Here is a 22706-nt window from a genome sequence, read left to right as displayed (position 1 = left end):
GCATTTCTCTAGCTTGCTTAGGAAAATGTCACGTGGGACAGTGTCAAAAGCCTCGATAAAATCTAAGTATATTTATGTCCACCGCATTTCCCCTATCCATCAAACCAGTAACCTTGTCAAAGAAGAAAATCAGGCTGGTTTGGCATGATTTATTCTTCGTAAATTCATGTTGGCTGCTAATGATTACGCCTTCATCCTCTAGGTATTTGCAAATTGACTATTTCATACATTGCTCTAGTACAGAGGTCTCAAACTCAAATGACCACGAGGGTCACATGAGGACTAGTGCATTGGCCCAAGGGCTGCATCACTGACACGCCCTCCCCCACTGCCCTCGGCCCTGCCCCCACTCCATCCCTTCCATGAGGCCCTTCCCTGCCCCCCATTCCAACCCCTTGCCCAAAGTCCCCACCCCAACTCCACCCCCTCCCTGCCCAGGGGATGCAGGAGGGGTGTGGCAGGGGCTCAGGGCAGGGGGTTGGGGTTTGGGGTGCGGCAGGGGGCTCAGGGCAGGGAGTGCAGGAGGTGTGCAGGGTACAGCGGGGGCTCAGGGCAGGGAGTTGGGGTGAGGGGTGCAGGGTGGGGCAGGGGCTTCGGGGTGCAGGAGGGGTGTGGGGTGCGGCAGGGGGCGGGCAGGGAGTTGGGGTGCGGGCTCCAGCCTGGCCGCTCTGCTCCGCTCCAGGAAGCAGCCGGAACCATGTTCCTGGGGCGGGGGGACATGGCTCCGTCTGCTGCTCTTGCCACTCCTCCAAGTACCACCCCCAAAGCTCCCATTGGCCGTGGTTCCCTGTTCCCAGCCAATGGGAGCTGTGGGGGTGGCGCCTGGAAGCGAGAGCAATGCATGGAGCTGTCGGCCGCGTGACACCCTGCCCCCAGTGGCATGGTTCTGGCCGCTTCAGGGAGCGGCACGGGGCTCGTGGTGCCATGGGGTAGGCAGAGGGGCGGGGGGAGAGGGGGTGCGGGAGCTTGGCCAGCCGCACGAAAGAACCCCACGGGCCGCATTTTTGAGACCCCTGCTCTAGTAGCTTCCCAGATATCGAGGTCAGGCTGATTGGTCTATAGTTACCTGGCTCCTCCTTTTTCCCTCTTTTAAAGATGGGCATTACATTAGCCCTTCTCCAGTCTTCTGGGTTCTCTTTCAGTGCCAGGCAAGTAGGTTGAAACTTTAATAAAGAACAGAATTATCAGACACACAGATGAACATATGTTGGAGAAGAATCAACATGGAGTTTGTGCTGGGAAATTGTGCTTCATCAATCTGTTAGAATTCTTGGAAGGCATCAACAAGCATGGGGACAAGAGTGAGCCAGTGGATATAGTGGTCTTGGACTAGCAAAAAGCCTTTGACAGGGTCTCACACCAGTGGCTCTTAAGCAAGTAAGCAGTTAGAGGATAAGAGGGAAGATCCTGTCGTGGTTCAGTAACTGATTAAAAGATAGGAAACAAAGAGTGGGAATAGATAGTCGCTTTTTTGGACAGAGGTAAATAGTATGGTCCCCCAAGCACCTGTACTGGAACCTATGCTGTTCAACATATTCATAAATGATCTGGAAGAGGGTGTGAACAATAGGTTGGCAGAATTTGCAGGCAATACACAATTATTCAAGATGGCTAAGTCCAAAACTGATTGTGAACAGTTAAAAAGGAATTTCACAAAATTTTGTCTGTCTCCGTAGATGAGTTTTCAAATCACTTTTTAAAATTAGGACTGATGTGATTGTTTTCTTACTCCAGAAATTACAAAATAAATGTATCTTTAAAACATGGGGAAATATTAGATCAACCTGATCACCCATGGGCCAGCTTTGTGCTCCAGTCAAGTTCTGGGGTAGCTATTACATAACTGTGTTATGTGTGCACTGGGGGGCAACCCTCTGTAGTAGGCATCAGCTGATTATTGCAGGATTTGGATGTCTTGGGTTCGAAAAGGAGCTACAAGATTCAAGTGTAAGATATGATGAATACCTGTCATCCTGGCTCTTTGGGGCAGTGTTAATGTTACCAACATTAAGAAAAAGTAATGTAAATCTTTTTTAATTGAAGGTTCTCAGAATAAACTTATCTATATGATCTTGTCCTCTCTCATTTTCACTAGTTAAAGGTCTTAATTGCAAAACTAAGTTATTCATTAAAAAAATTAATCCTTTAGCAATATCATTGAGTTGCTATTAACTTCCCAATATGTCTGTTTAATTTACTCATTCCTCCTGCAGGTTTTGAAGCGGCCAGAATATTTTGGGAAGTTTGGTAAAATACATAAAGTTGTCATCAACAACAGCACATCATATGCAGGCTCCCAGGTAAGCCATGGTAGGAGATTCCTGGGCTTTTGTTGCTCTGGTATTGTGGTGGCACTGTTCATGACAGGAGTTATGGGTTCAAGAAGAATCTGGGCTACATTTTCCTGATTGAGTGGTGGCTAATTATCATGGCAAATTATCATGGCAGGTTGTGGGGCTGGGGTTTGGAGAATTAATACTACAGCAACAGAGTACATAGAGTAATATTGATTGTATCCTTAAATGACTTTGCACACGCAGTCCTTGGAAAGTGTCTGCAAAATAATGGAGGTCGTGGTAGGAAAGCAAAAGATAGAATCTTCAGAAAAGCCCTCTGGAATAATAGTGTGGTATCTATTCTTACATTTCCAGCTACCAAGTACTTTAATAAACCATATTTTAATAAGCTTTTCATTTTCACAAACTTTTAAGAGCCTTAAGCTTCCTTTTTTCAGACCTTTACATTTACTACCTTTCAAGTAAATGAATTGTTTGATTTCAAACAAATGTAATTTTAAACCTTGTTAAATGAATTTTAGCCAAATAGTAAAGGAAAATTAAAAAAAAATTAACCAGAAAGAATTCCACATTGTTCAATTCTTTCTCTAGGGTCCGAGTGCAAGTGCATACGTAACCTACATCCGATCAGAAGATGCTCTCAGAGCCATACAGTGTGTCAATAATGTGGTGGTAGATGGCAGAACACTTAAGGTAGTATTTTGTATTCTGTGATTGGCACATGCAAGGACTTTTACATCTAGTGCAGATACTAAAAATCTGTTTCAGATTTGTTGCTATATTTTACTCAATAAAAACATCCAGTTAGACACAGTATTTATATAAATCAGGAGAGCTGGTCATAGAATCCACGTGTCTTGAGTTTGAGCTCTTGTGCCTAGTGTTTTGTGGGAGGGCTCAGAAATGAATAGGGGATTAACTCAGAAAATACCAACTTGTAATTGAGATTTTTTTGGCCCTACCTTTACAAATATGAAAGTAAATCTCTACCCAACTTTGGTCTTGCTTGCTTTTATTTTGATTTGATTTTTGAAGTACATTCTGATTATCTAGACCCTGGATATGAGTCTCTTATGTTACTGATATCCTATTTAGGCCTTATCAAAAAACTTGTTTCAATGAACTCCAATTTTTATGAAGGTATATTGTCTTCTGAGACCTCTGTTAAATTCAGAGGGCTTTTCTGTGCTTGAAATGTGGCTTCTAGATTTCTGTGCTTAGCTCAGCTACTCAGTCTCACTTTTCTTTCTCCTTCAGGCATCTTTAGGTACAACAAAATATTGCAGTTATTTCCTAAAGAACATGCAGTGTCCAAAACCTGACTGTATGTATCTACATGAGCTGGGGGACGAAGCAGCCAGTTTCACAAAAGAGGAGATGCAGGTAGATGCGCACAGAAAGGAGGATCCTAAATTGTAGTGTAAATGTCTGTTTTTTTCCTGTGTATGACTTATATTAAAGTGTAGTGTAGCCAGCCTTTAAATATTATCATAGCAAAACTTTTTTTTTTTTTTACCCAGAAGATACTTAGCCACTTGGGCATTGGTGGTTTTCCAATAAGTGTGCTTTTTTACAGGCTCAAAAGGAGTCAATCTTCCAAGTATTGGATAGTTAAAGGTTTGTAAGACAATTGTGGGATAGTTTATATTTCCTACTGTATCTCATGAAATGGGTGCTAAGCATTTGGAAGAGTATTAAGATGTTATGAGGGTAATTTATTAGCACGTAATACATCTATAAGTTTGCATTAACCAAATTTTAGGTTCATGATTGTCATGAGCATCTCAAAAAAGTGGATTTTGTTTAGGGATTGGAAGGAAACCATACAGGTTTCTGTTCCTCCCATAATCCAGTAGTTTGGCTTGCATGACTGAAGGTGTGGGCTTTGAAGAATTGCCTTTTGAGTATAGATCAGAATAATGTAGTGGTGTCATAAAAACGGAGTATAATTTTTTTAACTTTGCATGATTTGGAGACTTTTCTCTGAAGTCTTGTGCTACTGAAGGGGGTGTATAAGGTCTCTAACTCTGATTGGATTACCTATGATACTTAGTGGAAGTGGGATGCATAATCAGTACTGTTTGAGTGAGCCGTAGTAAGGTAAGTAAAGTAAGGACTGTTTTTCCCCCGGTACTACTTAGTTTTGTATGAAATGCTTTAAAATGAGAAACAATACTTCTGCTGTTTTAAAAATGTAAGGCTAAAAAGATTACTTTTTGATTGAGTTGTAATATAGTACAGTATTTCTGGGATGACTTGACATTGTCATGAATAGTTCAATTGTATTTATCTGAATTTTTTTTAACCCTGATGGGTATAACTGAGGGCTGTTTACATGGGTTGGCAATGTGCACCATGGGGGTGCGATTTCCAAAGTGCACTCATGCTTTGCACATTAATTGATCTCGTATACCCTGCTGGTGCACACTAGATTTCCTGGTGCACTTCAGCAACGTACTGTTTGAAACAGTACTATGTTAAAGTTTACTAGGGAATATTTAGGGTCTACATGGACCGGTTAGTGTACAACATGTTTGAGTGCTTTAGGAATCACACTCCATAATACGGATTACTGGATTCTGTAGACATACCGTTTCATGACACTATGTACAAAGTATGTGTTAAAGGTGTAATGAACACTTGATACTTGCAGAATGATGTAGTTCCAATTTTACAGGAGTAAAATTTTGCTTCTGTTTCTAAAGTGCCTATCATAGTGTTGAGGGTCACTGGGCACAAGTGACTGGGCATTTTAAATTCAATTTGTTTGCATTTTGCAACTTTAGATTTAATTTAAAATTCTTGTAAATATTGAAATTAAACTTGCATGTAATATTACCTTGTAACCATTCTAACCCAAGCCTCATACCAAAAACTTCCTTCAAATTTGGACAGCTTTGGTTGTTGGAAGAGAGAAGGCAAAATATTTTAATATTTAGTCTAACCCTATTTCAGTTATCATGCTTAAGTGCCTTCTCTCAAAAAATAAATAAAACATAGAAGAAGCTACTCTGCATTAGATTGAATAAACTTTAAATAAATGGTTCTAATATGTTCTAGGAATGCCAAAAGGATAGACCTGAATTGAATTAATCTCATCCCCTTCTTCACTCCGAAGTAGAGTCTGTGCAGTATGAGTCATTCAGGCATAGAAATCTCCCCAGTTCCTGAAAGCAGCGTGCATGTCTCCCTGTAATACTTTGCTGTACAGAAATCCACTTCTGTATTGAACAAACTCCAGTCACACTAACCAGAGTGCTTTTGCTTACCCTATTGACAGCTGTGTGATGCTTTTGAAATAGTCTTTGGAATGCAGAACTGTTCGCAACAGCAAAGAAACTCTTTGAAATGAAGAGACTATCTCTTTCTTTCCTCTGGACAGCTTAATATACATTAGGGAGATGTAAAATGCATGTTAAGAAAAGTTAGCACATGTGACTTTATTTTGGTTTGGGGCTTACTATTGTTTAAATGCCAGCACATTATACACCAGGAGGAGTAATTTTTAGATACCGAATTTGTGTGAAAATTCTCCTGCTTGTTTTTAGCTTGCCTTGATTTGCAGTATTTGGTTTTTGTTAGCCTTTGACTTTTTGTTTTTTGGCCTTGATGTGAGGCTTTTTATTTTGATAATAAAAGTTACTGATGCATGGCTTTAGGACCATGCTGTATAATTAACATACTGGTATAGCACGAGGAATGCACCAAGCAGGAATAGGTGGTAGATAAGACAAGGGTTTGTTTATTGGCTAAGGTTTCCGATGCACGAGGGCAACATGCTTTGCTAAAAAGTATATAACCTTTGTATAATCTGTATTCAGGGTCCCCTCCTGGCTAGCAGGGGGGCACCACGCTCGAGCGTAATAAACTTAGTGCCTTTTGGGAACTCTGCAGTTGTGGACTTTGTTTCTGTGCCTCAGCCTAGATTCGAACTGTGCGTGTCCTATCAGGTATAATTCGCAGCACTTGTGTGCGTGTCCTAACAAGGTGTAATTCGTAGCACTTGTGTGCGTGTCCTAACAAGGTGTAATTCGTAGCACTTGTGTGCGTGTCCTACCAGGTGTAATTCGTAGCACATGTGTGCGTGTCCTACCAGGTGTAATCCGTAGCACTTGTGTGCGTGTCCTACCAGGTGTAATCCGTAGCACTTGTGTGCGTGTCCTAACAAGGTGTAATCCGTAGCACTTGTGTGCGTGTCCTAACAAGGTGTAATTCGTAGCACATGTGTGCGTGTCCTACCAGGTGTAATTCGTAGCACATGTGTGCGTGTCCTACCAGGTGTAATTCGTAACATGCAGACTACACACTTCTCTTGGAAACTTACTTGAAACTTACTTGGACTGTACTACAACAAACACTTTTGCTTGAACTGGAGAATAAGTCCTAGGAAGGCTTCAGTAAATTGGTTTTCTTCTTTAAAAGGTACCAAAAGAGAAAATGAATTTCATATTAAACCACAAGCAGTTTGGCAAATTCAGCTGGTTGAGTGTATCTGAGAGCATGAGCCTCTGACTCCTTGGAATAACCTTTTGACTGCAAAATTGGAAGCCCAAACTTTCTATTAGAGAGTCAAGCAAAGCCTTATAGCTTTGTGTGCCCCAAGATCTTTCAGATCGGGGAGGGAATATGAACTTCAGCTTAGGTTTCATTGAAAATTTTAACTCTTTCCCCAGGCAGGAAAACACCAAGAATATGAACAGAAGCTACTGCAAGAATTATACAAACTAAACCCCAACTTCCTCCAGCTGTCTACGGGTACAGTTGACAAGAACAAGAACAAAGTGACAGCACTGCAGAGGTATGATGTGTAAGTACTGACTCCAGACTGACTGACAACACTTCCCTTTTAAAGTTATTTTCATTAAAATTCCTAATCCTCTCTCCCATCTCACCCAATGCTTGCTGTTTAATATGGAAGGTGTGAAATGTTCCATCTCAAATTTTCGCTTACATACAAATGCAGTATTATGCAGTACTTCATTCTAGTTGTAACAACATGTGCTAAATCTTCTTTGATAAATGAAAGGATTCCCCCTTCTTGTACCACATGGATTTGTGCACATTAACTCTAAACAAGCTGTCGTCGTTTTGAAGCAGATATCAGAAGGGTTTTATTTAATATTTTCACAATTTTTGCAATAACATTAATGCAATTCAGTGAATACTATTAAGCAGCAAATTCTTGGTAATTATAGCTAATGTGGCGTTTGCTTTGTGATAAGAGGGCGGGCAGTCTCTGCTGTCACGGTGGCTGAAGTGTCTAAATATTTGAGTTTATTTAATATTTACATACTTCAGTGTTAAGATTTGAACACAGACTAAGGCCTGGTCTATGCTAGGAAATTAGGTCCATATAATTGGGTAATTCAGGGGTGTGAAAAATCCACATCTCTGAGCTATGCAGTTAAAGGGACCTAGCTTCTGGTGTAGACAGTGATAGGTTGATGGGAGAATTCTCCTGTTGACCTAGTTACCGCCTCTTGGGGAGGTGGAGAACCTATGTTTACTAGAGAACCCCTCCCATTAGTACAGGTAGTGTCTTCACTGAAGCGCTACAGCGGCACAGCTCAAGTGGTGCAGGTACACTGCTGCAGTGTTTTAAGTGTACACAAGCCCTAAAAATCTGGGCAATTCAAAGTAAAACAGTTGAACTTTCGTCTTTGCTTTTACCTTTGGCTGAGAAACAGGAACATGGTGTGAAATATCCTTGGGTGCTACATCCTAGCAAACTTAAATGGTGGTTTTGGTTAAATATTTGAATTGTAACTTCTCTTTCTTTGCGTCTGTCTTCCCATTACTGCTTGTTACTAGATATTTTTCAGCTGTGGTCTATTTTCCAAAAGCCACCTCCTAACAGTTTTTTTCATCCAGCAATTTACAACCGTACAAAAAATAAACCAAAAGCTAAAACAAGTGGCTGGTGTGTTTTGCTAAATGTTAAATTTAAGATGAACAAAGAGGAGCTCTTAACTACTTTCCATTCAAGAAGGGACTTTCATACTGGGGGTAAACTTTTAAAATATGCCTTACATTTTATATAGCACTTCTGATGCAGGATCAGAGTTTTGTGGGCTTGTTAACCCAGTGCTGAAACGAATTCTGGCAGCAGCACTAGACAACAGTTTATGCAAGAAAATGAAGAAAACCATATCAAAAGGAAACAGCCAGGGGAGTTTGGATAGTTATATTCTATCTACCAGCACTGGAATCTGACTAAGAGACTAGGATTATCTCTCCCTACTCTTACAGGAAGTGTCATAATCGTTAATGATTGCAAGTGATTGGGATCGCCAGATTTCTCATCTGAAGCACTGACACCGACTGTCATGCCTTGAGCCTTCGTTTCAGTACTAACTTGGAGAGAAGAGTGTAACCAAGTTAACCCAACACACCAACTTTTGCAATAGTCATGTGTTGATGGGTTTTACATCCAGGGCCTGAACCAATTCTGCTTAACTTGAAACCTGATGGGATCCCAGCACAAGACGTTACAGAACAGGAAGTGAAGAATTGCTCCATCTGAAACTGCTGCAGGAATTCAGGTAGTTGGAAAGCAGTTATGAGCATTGGAATCTGGCCAGGCCCCCAGAGCTATCATCCTGGCACTTGTGAAAAATGCAAGTGGACTGAACTTCAGTTTGTCATTCATCTGAAATGCATAACTACAGTGGGAAACTGATTCGGTACTGCTGTGGAGTGGTGGACAGTATCGTCTGGATTGCCAGTGTCCTTTCAGCAGTGAGGAAGTTGGAGGTCTCCATTCAAATATTAATCAGACATGGCCATATGTAGTTTGAGAGCTGATTAAATTATAGACTAATCATATTTAAATTGCTAACCCCTTCACAACTTTCTACTTATAAACAGCTTCTCATTTGTCTGATTCCTTGCCTTGTGACTGTCTTTCTCCTGTTAAATTCTACATCTCAGTCAACAATTTCACAATCGTTCTCTTGACTGTCCGGTGTTAGGATTTCACTGAGGGATCAAGCAGAAGCTGAGCTCTGAGAAATATATGTTCAAATGTAAGCCTGCAGTAATAGTAGAGAAAACATAATTACTGGGCAAAAACTTTGTATAAACATTATTTTTCCAAGTTTGTTCCAGTGTGAAAGTCCCTCTTCATGCTATTTTTTCCCTCATTTGTGTGAAAGGCAAATGCTGTAACTTCCACCTGTGTGGGTGTGTGTCCGTAAGAAGTACCTATTGGTACAGCATTCCATAGTTATACAGTAGAAGTAATGACAGTTGTATTCACTTAAAAAATATAGGGTGCTGATACCAGTGGGTTGATTTTAAAAAGTTCTGGCCCTCTTTTTCTTCTGCCACTTTCCTCAAACTTGTTTTTAATGGGGCAAAATGATTGATGCTTTCTTGTAACACTAAAAATGTTTGTCGCTGGCACATAGAGTGAGGGATTATTGGTGGAGAACAGCTCTTAGGAAGCATTTAGCTTTCATAAGCACTTTAAAACATTTTTTTCCACAGAAAAGTCTATGCTATGATTTGAATATTTTGGGATCTGTTAACCCATTAGACATTTTTTTTTTGGAGGGAGGGGAAGGAGGGAAATGCCCATTGCCGTCTGAAGTCACATCTAGACTAGAATTAAAATGAAATTTTGTCTGGCTTGAAAATTAGTCTCTTGCGTCAGGATAGAATGGTGCAAAGGGCAAAAGAAAATTTTTAATCATGACATGAGATGTAGTATAAATTGATTCTCAATTTGTTAAAAGGTAGTTGATAGGGTGCCGTATTTAACTTCTTCTCTCAAAGGTGTAGAGATCTAAGATGAGTTTTATGCACAAATGAAAGATTTGACCTACTTAAATGTACATAGGAGTTGACCCACACAGAGAGAAGAGTAGATGGAGACAAAATAGTAAATCTTACAATATCTGAGGTGTGGGGACAGCCAAGATTATAATGAGATATTAAGACTGAATAGGAATTTGGAAAATGTTGCTATTGCTAAAGAGCCATAGGAATCTTCCTGATCCCAATTCAGAACTTATTAAATCCACCTGTATATGTGGAATGAATACTTGGGCAGGCAGTAAGTCTGTTATACTTATGAAGAGAAATCAGAAAGCAGGTGTGTAAGAAGACTCAGCTTTTAGTGTATGCCCTTTTACAATGATGCGCTTGTACACTATGCAATCACTTGCCTTAAATGGGATGCTGTTTTCTAAAGTGGATAGGAAAGAACAATAGGAAAAAATGAAGGGAGCTAGAAATTAATAGGTTTTGTGTTGTGGTATTAGCTGATGACATATTTATTATATAAATGTACTTTTACAAATAAACACATAGAAACTGGCTGAAGTGTTGCCTAGGGATGTAATTCCCTGCAGCAGTAAATAACTTCCACTTTGACTACTCCCTCTGAAGTCATTCTTCCAGATCAGATACATTTCATGGAGTGAACTCTACTTTTGTTTTGTAGAGGAAATCATAAAGGTTTTAGATTAAAAGAAGTGAACTGGGCAGTAATTTGGATAGACTGCTTTAAAGTGTTCTGGAGTGGCTAATTTCATGGTCTAGTGATGGAGCTGTGGACCATCAGGCAGGCAACCAAATTCAATTTCAGCTCTCTCAGGCCAGCCTGGGAAAATCCTCAGGGAGATGGTGGGATGTGGAAGATCTTCAGGGGAAAAAAAAATGATTACTTTTTATAAAGCTACTAAATACTTTTGTGATACAGTGAAGAAGCTTTAACTGAGAGCAAGCCCATGGGATTTGTTACTGGAAGCTGTCTAAATGGATATTTTACAGTTGGACAAGTTTGGACTCCAATGTAGGTGATCCGGTATCTAATCAGTGGGTAGAACTCTGTTTCCTTCAATCTTCTCTCTTGAGGAGCCTCTTTTATCCATCAGCATTAAAATCTATTTGAAAGATATGCCCAGATAATTCCATTCCTATGGACTGTCTGGTGCGAGGATTCATTTCCTCGGTGGTTAAATTTTTTTAGAACACTTTCTTCATAACTTGAACTCTTCTTTTTTTACTCTTGCCTTTTTCCAGACCCAACAGTAATAACAAAGATGCCTGGCCATCATTACAGAGTTCAAGTAAATCAGCCAACGGTTTAACAATGGAACACAGGAAAACGCCTCCTATATTAGAAAATGGCACAGACCCAGAACACATGACTCCAGATGGTCCAGACTCAGATTTCGGGTAATTGTGCTGCCTTTTATACTTTAGCTAGCTTGCTTTCTCTCTCACTTAATGGTGTGGAGGGATGGTTCTCCGGACTCTCTGGTTGGAGAGCTGGATTCAAAACTTGATCAGGTCACATATAGAAACTAGTTTGGGCTCAGCCTAGCCTCTACCCCATTGCAAAAACACTGCATGTGTGACAGTTTGGGAAAATCCTAGAGCTAAGATAATAGGTGATGGTGCAGGTAAGGACTGACATGAATTGGCAGCACTATGGTCATAGGAAGCTTGTGTAGAAGCTTCCCACACTAAGCATGTCCTAGCCAGAGATAAGTCCCCCACATTTATGAACAACTTCAAAAGTTCTTCAAGAAAGGTATAATTCTTGTAGTCCATTAGGAGGCTTTTAGTTGATGACCTTTTGAAAAGTTGGCTTATGATGGCCAAAAAGGTAAATGTTGTAATACTAAATACTTACTTCCATCTCTTCACCTTGATGTGTTCTGGGAACTAAGCCACAATATTCAGGGTTTCCTATGGTTTTGTACACTAGCATGAACGGCAAGGCACCACAGTTTGCTGAAATTCCTTTGTGCCAAGGAGTCTCCTCTACTTGTTTGACCATTTCCCTACGTACTGTTACACTGGGTCTCTGAATTTCTTTATAGTACTGTTGGTATCCACTTCCATCATAAACATCGTTGGGCAGATTTTGCAACATCTTACAATCATATCACCCAGGCTGTGATTCCATTAGATCTCTGGGGCTAAACTGGGTTGGACTAATCCAAAGTTTAGAAGGGAGAAGACAAAGGAAAATCCAGAATATCACAGATGTAGTAGTGCTGATTGAGCAGCTATTCTTCCTTTTGGGTCAGTATTGAACCAAACCTTAGCATAAGAGAAATTTCACTGTTGAAGGTCACGCCTTTTGGTTGAGATGTAAGAGGAGTCGTCCTCATTTGTGTTCAGAAATCCTATGGTGCTTCACCCAAGAGTAGGAGTGTTAACAAAAGTGTCTTGGGCAAATTCCAATTAGGTAATTCAGCTTCTAAAATTTCCGCTCTAGTTTCAGTTAACTCTGATATTCTTCACTTCCAGTCATTTATTGCTGTGTGCAGCTAAACAATTGCTAAGTTTCAATCCAGCTGTGGCTGAATTTCACCGATGGACAAGCATAATATAGGCTGTACTGGGATCTTTCTGAATGGAATGCACTACATAAGCAAAATTATTAAAATGTAGGCGATTCATTGATTTTTGTTTATTGATGGGGTTGTAACTTACAGCTTGTAAATTCTGTTCACTTAAAGACCCTTTGTATAGATCTCAAGTATAATCTGTTTTGCTTCTCAGCAATTGGATTGTCATAAACAATCATGTACTTGCTTCAGGATGCAGCAGTACTATTATTGTCAATGTCTTCGTAGGGTTGAAATGTCATTTAAACATTTTTTTTCTGCCAAGAACTGAATACTTAAGACTTTCCTACAAAAGGATATGCAGGAAAGTTAATACGAATTAACTAAAGGTGTGAATTTGAAGTGGATTAGTTAAAACCACATTAAATAGTCTCTAAGGTGCCACAAGTACTCCTTTTCTTTTTGTGTGGATGCTGTTGTTCCAAATTAATGGCCTTAATTTGGTTTAGTTCAGTTCATTTCAAAGTGAATTAAGAAGGTGAAATAAGACCACTGTAATTCTGAATGAGGGTGTTAATTTGGGTGAATTTTCCGCATGTCTCTGTGAAGACAAGCTCTTAGTGAAGAGTTTGCAACAGAATTCTTGTGCTGTAGATATACATTAACCTTTGTCATAAATCTCTGTTCAAAATGTAAATAGGATAAGTTACAGAACTTTATTTTTCTTGAGATGAGCAAGAAATAATTAAGTGGACTACCTTGGAATAGTCATCTACTACATATCTGTTCCTATATGATGTTTGTCCTAAATTGTTTTAAAAATACTTGAGGCCCAGTTCTGATCTCTGTCGGGTTTAACCAATGTGCTTATGCACACAAATTGCTTTTACCCAAGTCCTGTGCTCTCTGATTAAGTTTTAAATTAATTCTAATCTCTTAAATGATGATGTTTTCTAGCTAGCCAAATGGCCTTGTACAATAATAGGTGCCCAAACTTCACAGCAGCAGGACATTTTAATAACTGGCTAAGATCTAGAGGGCTGCACTCAAGTAAAATAACTCAACATTAATACGAATAACTTTTGCACCAAATACCATGTTTGTAATTTGACCTGTATTGAACTGTGGCTTTCTAATAAAAATGTAATATTCTAAAGTTCTTCATGTTACTTTTGATATTCTTTCTCTGCAGAGGAAAGCATTTGGGTCTGTACAGTCTGACACTTGTACAGGCTTCTGCTGTGCTAGGGGTAGATAAGCTGTACTTGTGGTCATAGCCTGAATTTACAGGACTTTTGCATCTGGCCCTACACTGAAGCCCTAGGATAGCATGGAATTCAGAGCACTCTGGACTGTTCGTAAATGGCTGTCAGAATCTCTTATAATGGCTGCAGTGATGATTCAAAGGGATTTGTGTAGTTTCCAGTGAATAGGATTCTGAGGTGGCATTTTTGTCCTTTTCTGTTTTTGATTGTTTCTCTGCATTTCTCTCTTGATTTTAGACCTTGCCTCTACTCGGATTTTCTGAGTCTGGAGACTTAATTCCCTCTCCACCTTAGTAGTTGTCCAGGTCAAAGTTGAAACACCAGTGACAAGCCATTCTGGGAAGCTTGAACTGCCACTGCCTTGTCTGTCTTTCTCTAGATGAAGGATGTCAATCTTCAAGGCAGTCAATCTCATACCTCTTATAAGCAGTAAATACACATCAGGGAGTGGGGGAAATAAGTTCTTTGTGCATCTCAGTAACAAACCCATGGTGGTACTTTTTTTTTTAAACTGATGAAGCAGGCAGAATTGAAGGATAACAAATTTGGGATTGCAGATGGACCATTGGCTGCTCAGCAGAACAATGCACAAGCAGAATAGAGTGTATAGAAATACACCTCTATTGCCATAAACTAAAACTTGGCAAATGGTAAAACTGGAACACTTCTGATTTAAGAAGTCCTCAAACAATAGGAGGACTTTCCTTCATAATCTCTTGAAATTAGTTTTGGGCAGTTTCTGCTCTAGGCGTTTATACCACAAAATAAACCAACTTCTGATGTTCATTATGGTTATTCTGGTGGTTGCATATATCTTATTTGATTTTTTTTTCCCCCTTTCACTTTTTCCAGCCCTCTCGACAAACCTTCAGACGCTCTCAGTATAGGAAATGGTGACAACTCACAGCAGGTATGGCCTGAAAGCCAACATTATGTAAATGTCAGTTGTATTTGTTTGAAGCTCAGTTGCAACCTTTATTTTGAAAGAAACATATATTTTTTGTGTGTGAAATATCAATGTGGCATGTTAGTTTCTTTTGATAACTGTCAACTAATTTTAAATGTCTTTTGATCCAAAAATAGGCTGCATCAGGCTGATTTGTTTGACATTTAAACTGTGTGCTCACAGAACTAATCTTAATTTAATCTGATTTTTTTTCTAGTCTTCAAACTGAATTTTAAAATGTTTTTTTAATATGGAATGACTTTAAGTCCAAAGATACATATCTTATTCTATTGTCTTTTTTTTTTTTTTTCTCCCCTGCCACCAGATAACAAACAGTGACACACCTTCACCACCACCTGGTTTATCAAAACCCAATCCAGTCATACCCATCAGTTCATCCAATCACAGTGCGCGGTCTCCTTTTGAAGGGGCTGTAACAGAGTCACAGTCGCTCTTCTCGGACAACTTCCGGCACCCCAACCCCATCCCAAGCGGGCTCTCCCCATTCCCCAGCTCTCCACAGACTTCCAACGACTGGCCCACAGCACCAGAACCACAGAGCCTCTTCACATCAGGTATGAAAGCCTGGTTAAGGTGTTGGAAGTCATTTAGTTTTGAAGTTTATGCCTCTTTATTTTTTCACACTGTTATTTTAATTACATTTGATAGTCAAATAAATGCATGTTGACTTAATTCTTATCAAGAAATCTCTCTTCCCAACATCCCAACTGCTTGTTGGAATTATCAGAGCATCTAGTGTAGTAGTATTCATGTCTGTTTAAATGCTAAAAACACAATTTATTACAGATCTTAGTGTTGAAAGCATGTTGTTCAAATTTTTTTGCATAAAATAACAGAACAACGTAGAGAGGTATGAGTAATATATACCAAAGCCATATTTGTATTATCTGAAGATCCAGCATGCACAGGTTTGTAATTATATTTAGTGAAGTGATTATGACAGAGTTTTTGGCTGATGGCTATGCAAGCTAGCTTAGTCTCCATATTTTTTGGCCAGTGTTTGACTACACAACCACTCATTTTAGGAAGTGTGAAAGATATTAGGGCCAACTGCAGCCACTGAAAGGTAACTGCATTGCAGAGATGGTTTCTTTTAGAATATCCATTCACAGGAATGGGATGTTGTGCTGTATCAGGTACATGAACTGAAACTAGACATACTCTGTGGTGGTATCAAGTGTCTAGTGGTTAATGGCACATAGATGTTTGTTCAAGACCAGAATACTTTTTGCTTGAGTTAATATATTTTTCATGTTTATTCTTCACCTGAATTCATAATCCTGTTTTGTCATCAAAATTCATACTAAGGAAATGATTGTATTGGAGATTGTCTTCATGTAAGGAATAAGCAACAGTGGAGGATGAACTCCCAGGCAACATAGATCTGGTTTCCACTACTGTCACTTGTGCTTTATGGTTTGTGTTGCCATTTAAATTTTAGGTTATGTCTAAACTGTCTTGCAGCAGCACAGCTGTACCACTATCACCGTGCTGCTGTAAAGTCGCCCGTGTAGCTGCTCTTTGCTGGCAGGAGAGCGCTCTCCCGCTGGCATAATTAAACCACCCCCAAGTGAGCAGTGTTAGCTGTGTTGGCAGGAGATCCTCTCCTGTCGACGTAGCGCTGTGCACACCAACACTTTTGTCTGTGAAACTTATGTCAGTCAGGGGAGTGGAAAAAAAACAACAAAGTTTTACTGACAAAAACGATAGTGTAGATAAAGCCTAAATGTGGAAGATCTACTTTCCTCATGCCTAGGTGTCTCTTTAATCCCATAATTCTCATACGGGGGACAAAAGTGGAAGTTTAGATTCTAGTCTTCTGAGAAATGATGCACAGAGCAGTTTCCATAATTTCTCCAGTCTTCTCACAGTGGTATGTACTCCTCTAAGCAGTTGATTCCAGCATCTCCCTAATGGAGGGAGACAATGCAAATGCTCATTTGTGATACTGCCTTATAGAAGGGGACTTGCTGGCTCAGAATCTGTCTCCAGCATGTTGTCTCATACTTTCTCCAAAAACTGAATGACAGTTTCCAGTGTTCAGAGGCTATGAATTTAATATTTTTAAAACATATATAAATAGTAAGATGAACTCTCTCTCTCTCTCTGTGTACACACACACACGCGCGCTCGCGATGAAAATGCAAGGAAGAGTTTTTGGTAACTCATGTCCACAACAGTGCTTCAAAGCACTTATCAAAATTTATAGTACAGCTATTTTTCTTCAACTTCCTTTGTCAAGGTGCATATTTTACTCATTCACGTAATTTGGTGTTGTTTATACTCTGCAAGCTATTTCCCAGGGTTGCTCAGAAGTCATCAGTACTTCTTTTCAGAAGTACAAGAGGCCAAATCTTTTCCTCTCCTACAAAATTGTTACATATCAGCCCTGAAGTAAATATTCTGCTTTCAGTTCTAATATTGTAACAGCACCTTTATTTAATAAGACTAAGGGATTTTTACTCTGTTGCTCTGACTAATGCATTATTCAGTGGAAAACTTTTACTAGTAAAAACTCAAGGAATATTCTGTGCGAGCACCTGTTTAGTCACCCTATATTTCTGTTCTTTGCTTTTACTGAATGTATTTATTTGGTAAGGGCTTTCTTTTTTGCACTTTAGACCTGTTTCTGCTTTATCCTGCAATGAAATCAGTCCTGTCTGTACTATCTCAAATCACCCCAAATTCCTAGTTAGTTTATAGTGGAGTGAGATAGAAAGATAAGATGGGCTGCAAAAGTGGAAGCGCTTGTTCAAATACCAAATGTCTTTGGGGCAATGTCATAAAAATGTATTAATATGAAAGGTGGCCGAATGTTGACACTTAATAGTGTTGGATCTGAAAACTGCAGCAATAAGATTTTTTTTTTAAAAGACCACGGAGGTGAGATTAGTTGAAATGTTAAATGTCATCCCTCTTCTCCTCCAACAGAAACCATCCCAGTATCCTCCTCTACAGACTGGCAAGCGGCATTTGGGTTTGGCTCCTCCAAACAGCAAGAGGATGACTTAGGGTTTGACCCCTTTGATATCACCCGCAAAGCCTTAGCAGACCTGATTGAGAAGGAACTTTCAGTCCAAGACCAGCCTTCCCTCTCACCTACATCTCTTCAGAACCCTTCCCCGCACACTACAACTGCCAAAGGGTCAGGGTCTGGATTCCTGCATCCTGCTGCTCCCTCAAATGCCAACTCTCTCAGTAGCACCTTTCCAGTCTTGCCGCAGAGGTTCCCGCAGTTTCAACAGCACCGAGCAGTTTACAACTCCTTCAGTTTTCCAGGCCAAGCAGCTCGCTATCCTTGGATGGCCTTCCCACGCAATAGCATCATGCACTTGAATCACACAGCAAATCCCACCTCAAATAGTAATTTCTTGGACTTGACTCTCCCGCCACAACACAGCACAGGTCTGGGAGGGATCCCTATATCAGGTAGGTGAATCAAGGGAGCCATGAATGTGTCACCTGATTCATGCCTTCAGCTTCTCTGAGCCAGGGTGGGAAGAAGGGGATAGCCAGCTACCAGTGCTAGACCGCTACCAGGATTGTCTTCCAGGGATTCTTTTGGGGCAGCATTGTTTTAAATGGGCCCTCTTTCATTTTTTCAGAAGGTTTAATTGGATGTTTAGCCTTGTAACATTGAGCTTTATAAGGAAGGTGGAGTATCTTGTGCCCAATTATTTCATTTCAAAAGAGATTGGTATTTCAGTTCTTCAGTCTTGCCAAGCTCTGGCTTTCCATGAAAACTTAAAAGGAAGACTAGGCCTTGGAATTCCAATCAGACTCCAGTATCAACATGCAGGTGCTAATCCAAGTTTCAAAAAGATATGCAAAAATTCTTTGCAAGCATAAGGGATAAAGCCACCAGCCAGCTGTCTTGGTTAGATTGTTCCCTTTCACATGCAACCAAAACAAACTGCATATTTAATGCTCCATGCTTTATTTCTGCACTCCAAATGGTTTTAATGTTTTACATGCAATCTTTGAAGTCCTAAGAGAAAACAGGCCAGTTCTGGACCATGGCTGGATTGGTGGGATATTGCAACAAACATTGTGACTAGAGGGCTAAATAGCCAGAATATTGGTCTGGTTCACTTCTGGGATTTGGAGCTCATCTTGTACTCCCAAGCCGCCTTTAATAGTTTGGCCTGAACAGGTGTTTTCCGGGAAAAAATATTTGTGGCATTTTGTATTCAACATAACTAGCAATTTAAGGAAGAAAAAGTCTCCTAAGCTGTTTGCAGTCATGGGTTGAGGAAAGCTGCTCCTTGAGACATTGCCGCTATTATTTTCTTTGAGCATTTTGGAGAAACATGTTGCAACTTCCTAACTGGAAGAACAGTAGGACAATGGAACAGATGGCCTAGGGAGGTTGTGGAAGCTCCTTCACTGGAGGTTTTCAAAAGGATGCTGGGTAGCCATCTGTCTTGGATGGTTTAGACTAGTGGTTCTCAAACTTTTTTTTCTCCATAGACCACTTGAAAATTGCTGAGGGTCTCCACAGACCACTTAATGATCTTTCCAAATGTTGTTTGTACCATTAGGTAACTATTGTAAAGCACTTCGGATAAAAGTGTCATATGCAAAAAACCTTAATAATAATAAAGGTTTTTTTGTTCTAGAAATAAAAGCACACAACTCATATTTTAATATCAGTAGTATTACCTTTCTAATGTGATGGATTTGCCCTCTCTCCACTGCTGCGGCAGCCCCCGAGTTGGCCTGGGAGGAAGGGCTATCTCTCCTGGCAGCCTCAGCCCTGCACATCCCAAATTCCCCCCATGCCCTCTTCTCATCCCACTGCCCCCTCCCATCTACCCCCTATTCTCCGCAAGGCCACCACCTCACCTTACATGTGCATCTTCTCCAGGGTCCAGGCACCTAATTAGTGGAGCCACGCCTGCGTGGCTTCATTAATTAGGTGGGTGGCCCTTCATTCTCTTGTATGCGGCCACCCAGGTGCACACTTTAGAGGGAACTATCCGCGGACCACCTGAATGGAGCTCGTGGACCACAGTTTGAGAACCTCTGGTTTAGAGACAACAAAACCTGCATCTTAGCAGAGGGATTAGACTTGATGACCCTTGCGGTCCTTTCTAACCCTACGATTCTGTTCTAATGATTAAGAAAATCTAAAGGCGAGTGACCTAGACATTTTTTACTACATATTTTTGTTACTCAAGTGCAGAAGCTAATTTTGGCAGTTTCTTCCCTCTGCTTTGTCCTCTCAATCCTTGCTGGAGCCCAATCATTTCCATGCTTTTTGCTCGGCTTCCCTGGAGTAAACCAAATTGTAGCCTGAAACAAATGTTGGGAGTGTCCAGACAAGCGTTTACAATGAAGTTGGCTCCCTCAAGTTAAATGATGATTAACACTAGGTTTAAAAAACAAACAAAAAACTTTAAGGTAAACAAGAGGGCCCCTAGTTTTTTGCTACCTCATTAAGGTGTTTACGCTTACAACCTAACAGTGCAAATAGATCTTTTCACGAAATTAGATCAAATATATTTGCGCTTTCAGACACTGAAAATTATTCTGAGCTCTGTGACTTGATATATTTTATCGTGGACTAGTGGCAAAAGGTGTTAGTCCAAGGGACCAATGGTAGGGTTGAGGTTAGATATCTTGAGTCATTATGGTTAAAATAAATATTCTGTGGTGTTGCAAAGATAACCTCAGCTTTGCAATAAGGCTTTTGATTCTGGCAAGATGGGTTTGCAAGGTCATTCTTAAAATCACATCATTTATTGCCTTTTGGCCATGCTGTTTTTCCCTTTTTGTGCTGCACAAGACTTGGGTATCCTTCTTGGTATTGCTCTGGAGGAAGGGCTCCATGGACCTTTGTGCCCATGACTAGTATATAGCCTGTCACTTACACTTTTCACTACCTCTTTTTAAAGGACAGAAATAATATCCTTAAACACCAATGTTTTCTCTCAGTATGTAACCATTAGAACCAATTCATCTTCCAAAAATATTTTTAAGTACAGAAAACACAAAATAAACAACTGCTGAAGTCTCTATGGAAAGTTCCGTCATGTTAGCTTTGAACTCTTGTTAAGAAAGCAGTGCAGGTTGCCTAGTTCACAGTCCGGCAAGTCTGTTAGCTCTCCAACAACCCACATCCATAGTGGTTTTGATAAACTTCTTCAGAGAAGGATATCATCTGCATCGGTGCATTGGCTAGTCTGTTTTTCTCTGATCCAAAATTAATGTAAGTACAAGAAGGTCAGATCATTTTGTTGGATTATGGATTTCTATTGTATGGATTTGTTCTGTTTGTATGGCTCATCATACATGGGTCCTGTTCAATGACTGGGGTCTCCTAGGAACTACTGAAATATAAAATAATTATTCCTGGAAGATAGGAACTATACATTTCCTCCTATGTTTTCCCGTGGCATGTTGACCTATTAGAACACATCTTATATTTCCCACCACTCACTGATAGAGAGTTCTCATTTTAGATAGGTCTTCGATCTGCAGAGCTTTCTACAAAATTACTCTTACCTTGTCATGTGATAACTTCCTTTCCATGGGCTTCTCTATATACTGATATAATCAAAATGTTATGACCCCTTAGTGTGGCTGTAATTTTACATTCCATATGGGAAGAATAAGTGATCCCGGTATAAGGCACCTTCGTATGGATAATTGCAGCCATACTGGGGGACTGTACTAGTATAACTAGATTGGTAAAATCACAGACCTAACAGATAGTTATACTAATACTAAAATCTGTGTAGACTAGGTCTTTAAGGCTGTGTTTACACTAAGGGGCTGTAACTGATATTCTAAGAGGGTCCTGCATGAGATGGTGTGGGGGTAAGCTCATTTAGCGTACAAAAAATAGTGAATGATAAGTATACATAAAGTTCTATTTAGTTAGGCAAAAAAGTAACATTGAAACTATGACTATAATAGAGAATTTCTCACCTGTGTCATCAGTGGTAGTACTTCTGTAGACAGGGCTCCAACAGCATCCAGCATTTTACTGACATGGTGGTAAAAATACTAGAAGCTGTTGGTGTCTTGCCTACATTAGGGCTTACTGGTAAGATGAACACTTTCATGGATCAGAAACAAATGCTTTCAGGATGAATACAATTTACAAACAATAATCCTGGACTAGTGTTTAGAAAAAGAGGACATCTGAGCCTTCTACGCATCATCCAGTCAACTTGCCTTTCCACTCACCCAGCCATTTTCAATGTTTTTTTTATTTATATGTATATAAAACCAAACCTGATTAAAAGAGTCTCCCAAACTTTGATTTGAAATCAGCATACTGTTTGCTAGACTCTTCAGTGCCTTGATTTGCTATTTTCACTACAAATTATTTGGGGATGTTTAGCCAATTAAATTGCTGAACTTTTAATGCTATAATTTTTCATGAAAAAGTAACTTAGTGCCATAGAGTATGGCTCTTTCAAATGTTCTGTTTTAACCATTGTGGTTTCTTATTTAAGGTTACAAAGGGAGAGAACATTTTAAAATTAATATCGTTTTACATTGGTATTCATTACAGTTTTATTTTTCAGTGTTAACTTTAGGACACCATATCAATTTTATCTTCTGTTTAGTCCAGAACAGAATTACTTTATTTTGCACTCCTGTAACTCCAAAACAGCTGTTTTTGATGCCCAATAATATAAATGGAAGGACACTGAGGACATGGCACCATCTAAATGTACATAGGACCTGTATTAAGAAAAAAAAAATCACATGTGGATTTGACTTTGCTTGTTCTGATGTGATTCATGAAGGAAATGTGTGATGGTTGTAAGGCTACTGTATTTCTAATTACAAACACTAAATACTTAACCAGGCAGTTGGCCCCATACTCTTCTTTGGTATACATAGAAATTTTGAA

The 22706-nt window shown here is 39.8% G+C and overlaps 1 protein-coding gene across 13 annotated transcripts in view; it reads left to right on the top strand.

The window, feature by feature from the left end:
* Positions 1 to 22706, top strand: part of CNOT4 (CCR4-NOT transcription complex subunit 4) — a 114176-nt gene that overhangs the window by 68867 nt on the left and 22603 nt on the right. For 4 of the 13 annotated variants that reach the window (XM_043545266.1, XM_027831398.3, XM_043545288.1 and 1 more), the window contains 7 exons: positions 2214 to 2300; positions 2889 to 2990; positions 3555 to 3680; positions 6971 to 7104; positions 14722 to 14779; positions 15141 to 15390; positions 17768 to 18265. In XM_043545266.1, coding sequence (XP_043401201.1) covers positions 2214 to 2300; positions 2889 to 2990; positions 3555 to 3680; positions 6971 to 7104; positions 14722 to 14779; positions 15141 to 15390; positions 17768 to 18265 — 1255 coding nt within the window. Of the gene's footprint in view, positions 1 to 2213; positions 2301 to 2888; positions 2991 to 3554; positions 3681 to 6970; positions 7105 to 11324; positions 11481 to 14721; positions 14780 to 15140; positions 15391 to 17767; positions 18266 to 22706 lie in introns of all 13 variants that reach the window. The other 9 variants (XM_007069281.4, XM_043545282.1, XM_043545263.1 and 6 more) reach the window with 3 other exon arrangements.

This window comes from Chelonia mydas, chromosome 1 (assembly GCF_015237465.2).
Source record: "Chelonia mydas isolate rCheMyd1 chromosome 1, rCheMyd1.pri.v2, whole genome shotgun sequence".
NCBI lineage: Eukaryota > Metazoa > Chordata > Testudines > Cheloniidae > Chelonia > Chelonia mydas.
Note: the sequence above shows the minus strand (reverse complement) of the source record. Positions and strands in the feature narration are given on the sequence as shown.